The sequence below is a fragment of the Oxyura jamaicensis genome, chromosome 31 (assembly GCF_011077185.1).
Source record: "Oxyura jamaicensis isolate SHBP4307 breed ruddy duck chromosome 31, BPBGC_Ojam_1.0, whole genome shotgun sequence".
Taxonomy (NCBI): Eukaryota; Metazoa; Chordata; class Aves; order Anseriformes; family Anatidae; genus Oxyura; species Oxyura jamaicensis.
The window spans coordinates 511759-523417 of NC_048922.1; the positions used below are offsets into that span (position 1 = coordinate 511759).

The 11659-nt window shown below is 40.5% G+C and overlaps 1 protein-coding gene across 1 annotated transcript in view; it reads left to right on the top strand.

Annotated features, from left to right (window-relative positions):
- Positions 1-5812: 5812 nt before the first annotated feature.
- Positions 5813-11659, top strand: part of LOC118155480 (butyrophilin subfamily 3 member A3-like) — a gene marked incomplete at its 3' end in the record, with an annotated part of 11672 nt that continues 5825 nt past the window's right edge. Inside the window, exons 1-3 of the mRNA XM_035308772.1 lie at positions 5813-5904; positions 8209-8333; positions 9470-9826. Coding sequence (XP_035164663.1) covers positions 8258-8333; positions 9470-9826 — 433 coding nt within the window. The remainder of the gene's footprint in view (positions 5905-8208; positions 8334-9469; positions 9827-11659) is intronic.

The window sequence follows — 11659 nt, forward strand, 5'->3', positions numbered from 1 at the left end:
TAACAAGCATAAATGCAGATGTAACACAATAGGAAAATACATGAATAAAGATTCAGACAATGAACTGGATGAAGTCAAAGGCAAAGAGGATTGCAGGTCATCTTTGCTTTAAACAGCTCCCTATTAAATTTAACTACCTACAGTAAATGGTTCAAAAGAAATATACTCCTTGCCTGCTCTGTTCAGCTGTCCATACTTACCTTTGTCTTCCAGAAACTCTATTACCTTCAACAACATATCTTTTTTCCTCCTTTCAGATAGGTGTCAAAAGTAATTCATTTTGTCTTTTGATACTAGAAAACTGCTCTTCTTTTATTCTCTCTTTCTTAATGAAAAACAAAACAAAACAAAGTAAAACTATCCCTGTGGATAAATTCCTAGAGAAAAAATGTTACTATACTAATCTCCCTGTTGAATGCCATCAACATTTCAAAGTGAAACTTGTGATTTAATACATGTGGCTTTTTCCAGCTTCCTCCAAAGATCTTGATTTTCTAAGTCACCACTGAACTAATCCATACTCAGCATGCTTACAGCATGCTACAGCAGGCAGGTTCATTCCTGTCAGTGCAACCTGTTAAATCCACAGCACTTAATTTAAGTATCATTGTAGATACAGGGAACTTTTCTTAATGGATTTAGTGAAAATATAATCTCTTACCTGAATAATAAGAACCTTAAGACTTCTGCAGGGGGGTTCGTTGTGGTGAACCTTTGTCCTCATATCTTTATTACCACTGAAACTTGTGATTGCATTTTAAACATCCAATAGGGCTAGAGGGGCTTGACCAGCCTGACTGGGGAAAAGGTAAATGTCGAAATTCATGCTGAAACACCAAAATAGATTCATGCTTCCCAAGTGATCTCTATACTGCTAAGTGGAACAAGGTGTGGATATTCCTCCTTGTATTCCTGTGCAAATTGTTTCTCTTAGCAACCAGCATTTAGCAATAAGACAGAAGTATGTAATGAACAAGTTAGTACATTGTGTTTTCCCCTTCCTTCCCTTCCCTTCCCTTCCCTTCCCTTCCCTTCCCTTCCCTTCCCTTTCCATTCCTTTACTTTCCATTATATTCCTTTCCATTCCATTTCCCTTCCTTTCCATTCAATTTCTCTTCCTTTCCTATTGTCAGCAAATGCATAAGTATCGCCCTCTGCTGACATAACTGGATCTTGGTAGTATTATGATACTATGATTCTATCACGACGTTAGAATCACAGAATATCCCGAGTTGGAAGGGACCCATAAGGATCATCAAGTCCAACTCCTGACACCACACAGGTCTACCAAAATTTTAGACCATGTGACTAAGTGCACGGTCCAAATGCTTCTTAAATTCCGACAGGCTTGGTGCAGTGACTACTTCCCTGGGGACCCGGTTCCATTGTGCCACCACACTCTCGGTGAAGAACCTCTTCCTGATGTCTAGCCTAAACCTCCCATGCCTCAGCTAAACACCATTCCCATGGGTCCTATCACTGGTAATTAAGGAGAATATGTTGGCCTGCCCCTCCACTCCCCCTTGCAAGGAAGCTGTAAACTGCGATGAAGTCTCCCCTCAGCCTCCTCTTCTCCAGGATGAACAGGCCAAGTGACCTCAGCCGCTCCTCATGTCTTTCCCTCTAGTCCCTTCACCATCTTTTTTGCCCTCCTCTGGACACTCTCCAACAGTTTTACATCCTTTTTGTACTGTGCTGCCCAGAACTGCACACATTACTTAACGTGAGGACGCACCAGCACAGAGTAGAGTGGGACAATCACGTCCCTCAACGGACTAGCAATGTTTGATGCACCCCAGGGTACGGTTGGCCCTCCTGGCTGCCAGGGCACACTGCTGGCTCATATTCAGCTTGCTGTCAACCACAACCCCCAGATCCCTCTCTGCAGGGCTGCTCTCTGGCATCTCATCACCCAGTCTGTATGTATAGCCAGGGTTGCCCCATCTCAAGTGCAGGACCCGGCACTTGCTCTTGTTAAACTTCATGTGTTTGGTGATCGTCCAGCTCTCCAACCTCTTCAGATCTCTCTGCAAGGCCTTTCCCCCCTAGCAGAGTCTACAACTCCTCCAAGTTTGGTGTCGTCGACAAATTTGCTCAAAACACCTTCTAGTCCTACATCCAAATCATTTATAAAGACATTTAGGAGGACTGGCCCTAAAATGGAGCCTTGAGGGACCCAACTAGTGACCATCCGCCAGCCTGTGTCAGACTATATCAGCCCCATTTACCACAACCCTGTCAGCCAATTGCTCTCCCATTTTATGATGTTTTTGTTAAGTTGTATGCTGGACATTTTGTCTAGTACGATCCTATGGGATCATCAAGTAGCAGACCTATGTTTTCTCTGGTTCTCCTTTTTTGGTTCACATATCTAAAAAAAACATTTTTTATTGTCTCCCACAGACATGGCCAGTTTCAACTCAAGTTGGGCTTTGGCTACATTAATTTTCTCCCTACAAATGCAGACAGCATCCCTGTATTCCTTCCTCATCACCTGACCCTCCTTCCAGCAGCTGTACTTTTTTTTTTTTTTTTTTTTTGCCTAAGCTCGTTCGCCTAAGATCCCTAGTCAGTCAGGCTGGCCTTCTGCCCACCTGCCTGACTTCCGATATTTTCAAATTGCCTGATCTTGTGCTTTTAGGAGGCAGTGCTTATAGACTGACCAGCACTGATGGACACCAATGCCTTCTAAACTTTTGAAGGGGACCTTGCTGACTAGTTCCCTGAGCAGCCTGAAGTCTGCTTTCCCCATATCCAGGGCTGAAGTTTTGGTGGCAGTTTTCCTTCTGTCACCATAAATTCTAAAGTCAACCACTTCATCGTCACTATGGCTGAGATGGCCAAAATTGCCACATCTCCCACAAGACCCTCTCTGTTCTCCAGCAACAGATCCAGGAGAGCACCTTTCCTAGTTGGCTCCCTTAGCATCTGCACCAAGAAGTTTTCATCTAGGTGCTTTATGAACTTTCTGGACTTGCTCGTGTCAGCTGTGTGGTGATCCCTATCATTTTTTCTCATACAGTTCTTCTTGTATCCTGTTCAAGGTCAGGAAACAGTTTAACAATTTCAGTTGAACTTTCTTCTCATTTTTATAATTCAGTTTTCATGACTGTTGGTCATCCTGTCAACAAGGATTTAGTGCTCTCAGGAGAAGACTGCTTTCTCTCTTTCCATATCCAGATTGTATAGAAGATTCCTGAAAAATGGATGTCCTAGAAGTACTATGTGTGCCAATAGAATAGAAAGTTTTTGGTTTGGTTTGGTTTGGTTTTGGCAGGGAGGGGGGGAAGATTCTTTCCATATTTCCTGTTTTCCACCATGGAAATACAGGAACAACTGTTGACTGAAAATGTCAGCCAAATAGCTTATTAGCTTTTCTCCAGATTTTATTATTGTTATTTATATTATGTATTATTATTATTAAGTATTATTATTATTTCTTAAAAAAAAAAAATGTTGCTTATTTTGCAAAAGAAAGACATAGATTTGTACTATACCAAGGGAATTAATTTGGGTAGGGCTACATTCAGATTCAATTTCTCTGCAGTAACTGCATAGCTGAAGTTCTTTTTTTAGCTGAAATGTTTTACGGGGAAATTAAATTAATTAAAAGAACACCCTAGGAACCTCCTCCGGCACATTTTATAGAAGGTGCAGGAATACCATCATCACTCAGATTGGATTTTACTCAACACTACTGGACCCACTTTCAAGCACTCTCCAAGATAACTAAAGAAAAATATATTTTTTTATCTTTATACCAGAGCATGAAACACCACTGCATTTGTATTAAATACTACAGTCACTTAGGAAGGGAGACTTTTGAAGAAGCATAAGTGATACTTAAAAACGTCTTTCCAGAGGCAAAGCTGGAGAAACCACAAAGGAACTTGCTTGAAAATGAACCTTTTGAATGATGGAGCCCAGGGTGACCATAAAGGCCAGGTATAGTGGGCTTATATTGCAATACTTTGGTAGCAAATAGCATCTGCAACAATACTACAGAAGCTGCCCCATGTTAGAGAAGATCCAGTTCCTAATGACTCCAAAAGGCCCAGAGACAAGCCAAGGATTTAACACTGGTTATGTCTCTGTGACAGCATATCTAAGAAAGGGAAATAACTGCTGTGCCACAGCAAATGGGAGAGGAATGAGAAAATGTGTGAAAGAAAAAACCCTGCAGACACCAAGGTCAGTGACGAAAGAGGGCAGGATGTGCTCCAGAGGCAGAGCAGAAGTTCCTCTGCAGCCCACGGAGAGGCACCTGGTGGAGCAGGCTGTCCCACTGCACCCATGGGTCCCACATGGAGCAGATCTCCATGCTGCAGCCCATGGAGGAGCCCCCAGTGGAGCAGGTGACTGTGGCCTGGAGGAGGCTGCAGCCCATGGAGAGCTCCCACAGGAGCAGAGCCCAGGCAGGACCTGCAGCCCATGGAGAGGAGCCCATAGTGGATCGGGAGTTCTGGCATTAATTGCTTCTTGCAGGGGACCTGTGCTGGAGCAGTCCGCTCCTGAAGGATTGGCCCCACCTGGAGTAGTGCATCCAGGTTTGGGGCCCCCAACACAAGACATATGTGGACCTGTTAGAGAGAGTCCAGAGGAGGGCCACAAAGTGATCAGAAGGCTGGAGCACCTCTCATATGAAGAAAGGTTGAGAGAGCTGGGGATGTTCAGGCTGGAGAAAAGAAGGCTCCGGGGAGGCCTCATTGCAACCTTTCAGTACTTAAATGGGTCTTATAAAAAGGATGGAGAAGGACTCTTTACTCAGGTAGATAATGATAGGGCAAGGAGAAATGGTCTTAAAAGCTGGTAGATTTAGATTAGACATTAGAAGGAAATTCTTTACTGTAAGGGTAGTGAGGCTTGGAGTGAGGAAGAAGTTGCCAAGAGAAGTTGCGTATGTCCCATCCCTGGAGGTGTTCAAGACCAGTTTGCATGAGGTCCTGGGCAACCTGATCCAATGTATAAAAAAGCAGGCAGAGAGGGCAGGCAAGGAGGGAAAGCAAGGAGGGAGGCTAAGCAAAGTCAAAGTTTTCAGGTCTCAGCTGAATGATTATTCTCCCTCTACCATCCAGAAAGTTGAACCTTCCTTGACTGGCAACTCTGCATCTAGAATAGCTCTACAAAATGACTGATCCTTCCTAGAGGTCACAAAACAAATAAACACACAAAAAAAAAACAACAACAGTAACAACAATAGTGCTTTAAATCTTAGTGCAATCTCATGTCAGTGACACAAAGAATCCATTCTACCTGTAAGTGAAGGGGAATTGAGCCCTGTTTAGAAGTTCATTAATTTTTTCTCTGTCTAGGATCAGATTCTTGTAAATCAAGGTATTTCCCTCCTGTCTACAGATCTTAACTTTCCCTCTCTCTAATACATACAGAAAGCTGATATAATTGAATCATAAGGTTTAACATTTCTAAATTACTTTGATTTCCTACATGGTCTTTGAGCAGTATATTCATGCTTCTAATTTCAAATCGTCCTCAAGGGTAATGGACTCAGGCAACATCCCTTATTCCGTTTTCTCTCTCTTCTGTTTATGCTGTTTTCTGTTTAATTGCAGCAATTGTCAGGAAGTCATACAAGAATATGAGTTGCACTGGACAGGTACACTGGTGTTTGAAAGTTGCACCTTGGATCTAGGTGTGTGGGCAAATTCCACTTTTAGATATCTCTTACCATAGACTGTTGGACCCAAAGGTAATAAGTTGCTAGTGGTGAAAGTTCAGTCTTTAATAATTGTTAGCTTGAGTGAGCAAATTACTGAAGTCTACACCCTCTATAGATATGGAAAACAGAAGTACATATGCTCAGGCAATACAAGTCAACCACAAAGACTCCTTACTTCCATAACACATGTTGAATTTAAAATGGATACTTTGAATATTCTTATTCAGGTAAGGAATTAAATTCTGGCTGAAACAGAACTGTGCACAATTAAGTTTTTGGAGTGGCTTGTATGGATATTGAGACAATCTTTTGCTATTTTCAGTCTCCAGGGAATGATTTTGGTCTGGGCTTAAGATGGCTCCTTTCTTGCCTGGATCAATGGGAATACATTATTGTCTTTTGTGGGTGACATTTTAAAGAATTTGTTAAAGATTGTTTAAGGTCCTTCTATAATATGAAGATTAAAACAATCTGCTTTCTTAAGAGTTTATAATGTATAAATCTAATATATGATTATGGTTTTCATCAGATGCTATCTACTAGCAACCTTTATTATAGAGATTTGTTGCTGAAAATGCTACTTTTTATTTGCTAGGTTGCTCGAAAAAGAAAGTTTTGCAAAACTCTTGTGGTGGTTGGGGGTTGGGCTGAGGGCTGTAACTCACTGATTTGGAAACCTATTTCCATTTATGAAAGCAAAATTGCTTTTTGTGTCAGAAATAGAGACTCGTCATACCTACTTGTCTAGTAGGTATATAAAAATATGATTTATTATATACACCACAACATAGATCATCTTCAATAATGAAATATAACTGAGGTATAAATTTATTCTGTAAATAATCAATACAGAGGATACAGATATGTATAAGCAATAAATCTTTGCTAATTTTTCCAGATACTGGTATAAATCAATGAAATATTTTCACTTTCTCTTTCCTTCTTTTTTCTTTTTTTTCTTTTTTTTTCTTTTTTTTCTTTTTTTTTCCTTTTTCTTCTTTCTTTCTCTCTCTCTTTCTTTCTTTCTTTTTTCTTTCTTTCTTTTAATAAAAGCTGATGTATGAGTCTTTAGCTTTATTTGGAGCAGTGCAAATCAGAAATAAATAAAAGTAAGACACAAAAAGCTCAGTAGTTTAGCCCCAGGTTTTAATATTTTTATTCTTCCTTCCTACAGACTAGATCTCAGTAAAGCTAACTTTGCATTCTAGTGAACAGTTGGTAGTTCAACAGAAATAGCAAGGAGTGAGTGCAGACCACATTTAGCAGTTACAGTTCCTAGCTTCCTTTTAAACTCGTTACTGCTTCATGTTTTTCTTTTGTTAGGAAAGCAAAAATGCACATGGGTTAGCTTTCACAAATAAGTGAGCACTGTGTATATTCTGTAGTCCTTTCATATGGACAGTAATGCTTTTAGGCTCTAAAGAAACCAGTCCCTTCCCATGCACAGTTATGTGAGGCTGTGGTATGAGTAGTCTTCGCTGAACTAAATTACTTTTAGAGCTCATAGGGAAAGCTCTGGTCATGGGAAGGTACTTACATTTTATACTATATATATGTGTGTGTGTGAGTGTGTATAAACAGTGGGTGAGATTCCTAGATCTGCATGTCAGTGTATCATCTCTGACTTTCTTTACAGTAACCCAAGAGGTCACTTTGTCTTACCTATATATTTCTATCCAAGGATCTGTATATAGTTAGTTAGCTCATAGAAAGGAGGTCAGTTCTACTCATAGCTACCTTTGCTGAATGTATGGGCCTAGAATAATCATTTAAAAGCCAGTTCATTAGGAATTTCCCAAGTTGAGTGCTTGCAATTCTTGATTTCAAATGGCACATGTCTGCTAAAGTTAGAAATAATTATTTTATTCACAAAAGAAAAAAAAAAAATGTTGTTGTGTTGTTGTTGTTGTCTTCTGGCATTTTTAAACGTTATTTCTAGAAACCCAACTCCTTCCTCTATCAGGAAATTAACAACAGAAGTTTCCACCAAACAGGATTAAGTAGAGAAACAAAATATGGAATTTCAGTGCAGAACAGGTGCCTTTTAGTGGGACTTAGAAATGAAGTTGCTTTTTTTATGACTTCTGTCTGCCTCATGGTGTCACGTGCCTGAAGTTAGATACATCTTGTTGGGTTTATATTTAGTCTCTCATCATCTAGAAAATATGTTGGCATTCAGACTAGAGGTTTCCTGAACACATAGTGTCCAAGGGACCCTTGGAGGTCAGGCCTGTGAAATGCACTTAAGACCCAATATAGTGTCTTCCTAAGTCTCAGAAATACCATTCTTTCTCTACTAGCAAGTAAAAGTCTTGGAAACATAAATTAATTGATCATCTTGCATTTAAAACACCTTGTTCATTCACTGTCTTAGTTTTGTTCAAGTTAGAATTCATCCTAAACACCTTTAAGGATTTGTCCTTGTGTCACTCCATACACAGTGACATAAATATACATATATATGTAAACATATGGCACTGGTTCTTGTGTCAGTCTTCTAATTTTCCATTCTGTGCTTGAAAATATTACAGGAATCTTGTAAGATTTGCCCTGCAAGTGTTGCTTATTGATGCCTTCTGAATGATGGGTTCCAGATTTCAGTATGCAATGACTCTTCACATTATTATTTTCCTGCAGATAGCTCATTTGGTCACAGGTAAGTCTGTGTTCTGTTCTAATCAGAATTTGATTTTAAAGAGATAATTTCCAGAGCAGTTGAGAAGACAAGAGAAGAGAAGAGAAAAAAGGAAAAGAAGAAATAATTACAGACTTGTGTGTCTTTTTTGTCAATATTTTATTTTGCAATACATTTGTAGCTATACTTATATTTTATATAGACACACACCATTCCCTCCACTCATTTTCTGATCCTGAAACCAAACAGTAGCATTATATGAAATCATAATATACTCCATTCATGCACATTATACGATGTCTAAGCAATATTAAAAACTCATTTAAATCTTCAATATAGGGTTAAAATTAGATTTACTAACCTTCCATACCTGTTTATAAGGGACCTTCCATTCTCTGTTTTGGAGTTGTGTTTTTTGTTTTTGTTTTTGTTTTTCAGCTCTGCTGGCCCTGTCACTTTATCAAGCTGAGAATGCCGAGAGCTGCCCATTTTAGAGTGGTTGAATAGGAAAGTAAGCTCTGTAAAGAGCCAACGGTATTTTTGCTGTAAACATTGATTCATTTTTTTTTTTTTCTTAAATGACCATATTTCAACAAGTCAGCTATATATGAAAAGAAATGTACTTACTGTGGTGTGTTTCATCACTAAACACTGTTGTCCTAGTGAGAATATTATGGACATCTGATGTTAGGCAAATGGCAGACTCTCACCTTTTGAATTCCAGCTTCACAAAATGATCTTATCTTTCTGCATGGTAGACACGCCTTTTCTACCTCTGAACTTGCTTACAAACTGAGCTCAGTATTTCCAACAACACCTCCCTGAGGTTATACTACACTCTGAGGATGGAAAAGCAAAGAAAAAATAAATAAATAAAATAAAAGTGCTTTTATATGCTCATGTGGACCTACAGAGATGTGATCTGATTACTGCTATGGGATGTCTTCCACTCCATTTTTTGGTTTCACTAGTCCCTGATTTTATAGTGTGAGATTATGGAACTTGCTCTTGAGATAACATCCTGATTAGCAGCATTTTCTGATGAACTATATAGAATAGTTTCATTTTATTACATTCACAAACCTGATATTACAGTTTCCTATTGGAATTGCTAATGAGAACATCTGTGACACTCAAAATTTACATCTATCTTGCAGGCCAGTTTAAAATTATACCTCCTGACAATCCTGTCATTGGAGTCATTGGGAAAGGAGTCACTTTGCCCTGTCAGCTGGAAGCTAAGACAACTCCCGAGAGACTTTTCGTTCAGTGGATATTTACTGGAAAATCACAGAGAATTGATGTGACCACCTATGATGGAAAAAACAAACAAAATCCAATTAGTGAGGATGAGACATACCAGGGCAGGACAAATTTCTTTCAGACTGAATTTAATAAGGGTAATGTGTCTCTTCACCTGAAAAATGTCATGCTCTCTGATGAAGGGAAATACACCTGCAGTATCTTTCTGGAGAATTGGTATGATGAAGTGGTGGTTGATCTGAATGTGGCAGGTGAGTGGAATGTCAGATGTTTGCTACTTCTTCCTCAGTCCAGCTTTATAACAACAGTAAGGGCTGTGGGGTATGAACAGGTTGGATAAATTTCATCTACCCGTAGCCTACCTCTTTTGCCAGCAGAATTTGAATAGTAACATAAATCATTTTAATGTCTTACACCTCAGCTTTAAAATCTTTAAAGGTAGCAGAGATGAATCTTTCAATAAAGCAAGATAAGGGTGAAAAATTGGCTGACAGGTAGGGCTCAAAGAACAGTGGTAAATGGGGCCACAGCGGGCAGGTGGATGGTCACTAGTGAGGTCTCCCAAGGCTCCATTTTAGGGCCAGTCCTCTTCAATGTTTTTATAAACTAAATGTTTTATAAACTAAGTGTTTTTATGAGCTAAGGGACGGTGTGCTAGAATAAGAGGGACCATGTGCTAGTGAGGTCCTTTTGTTGGCTCCACAAGGTGCTGCATGTAGGGAGGGGCATTTGAAGTGCTTCTACACAAATGTATGCAGTATGGGGAATAAGATGGCATACAACTAGACAAAAATGTCATACGATGGGTGAGCAATTGGCTGACAGGCAGGGCTCAAAGGACAGTGGTAAATGGGGCCAAAACAGGCTGGCGGATGGTCACTAGTTGGGTCCCTCAAGGCTCCATTTTAGGGCCAGTCCTCCTAAATGTCTTTATAAATGATTTGGATGTAGGACTAGAAGGTGTTTTGAGCAAATTTGTCGACGACACCAAACTTGGAGGAGTTGTAGACTCTGCTAGGGGGGAAAGGCCTTGCAGAGAGATCTGAAGAGGTTGGAGAGCTGGACGATCACCAAACACATGAAGTTTAACAAGAGCAAGTGCTGGGTCCTGCACCTGGGAAGGGGCAACCCTGGCTGTTCAAACAGACTGGGAGATGAGACGCTGGAGAGCAGCCCTGCAGAGAGGGATCTGGGGGTTGTGGTTGACAGCAAGCTGAATATGAGCCAGCAGTGTGCCCTGGCAGCCAGGAGGGCCAACCGTACTCTGGAGTGCATCAAACACGGCATTGCTAGTCGGTTGAGGGAAGTAATTGTACTGCTCTACTCTGTGCTGGTGCGTCCTCACGTTAAGTAATGTGTGCAGTTCTGGGCAGCACGGTACAAAAAGGATGTAGAACTGTTGGAGAGTGTCCAGAGGAGGGCAAAAAAGATGGTGAAGGGCCTAGAGGGAAAGACGTATGAGGAGCGGCTGAGGTCACTTGGCCTGTTGATCCTGGGGAAGAGGAGGCTGAGGGGAGACTTCATTGCAGTCTACAATTTCCTCACGAGGGGGAGTGGAGAGACAGACGCTGACCTATTCTCCGTAATCACCATAGGACCTGCAGAAATTGTGTCAAGCTGAGGCAGGGGGGTTTAGGCTAGACATCAGGAAGAGGTTCTTCACCAAGAGGGTGTTTGCATATTGGAACAGGCTCCCTAGTGAAGTAGTCACTGCACCAAGCCTGTCGGAATTTAAGAAGCATTTGGACCATGCACTTAGTCACATGGTCTAAAATTTTGGGTAGACCCGTGTGGTGCCAGGAGTTGGACCTTATGGGTCCCTTCCAACTTGGGATATTCTATGATTCTATGATTCAATGATAAGCCTGTTTTTTTCAGAGGTGAAGTAACTGAAGCCTGACTATGACTGCATTTGATACTAAAACCCATTTCTCTTGCTCTAGCCCTCATATTCTCTCATCTCATTTTTTCTCCAGTACTCCAGTCTTGATGATGTGATATTATGCCAGTGATATTATGCTTCTTTTTCTTTTTCTTTTTCTTTCTTTCTTTCTTTCTTTCTTTCTTTCTTTCTTTCTTTCTTT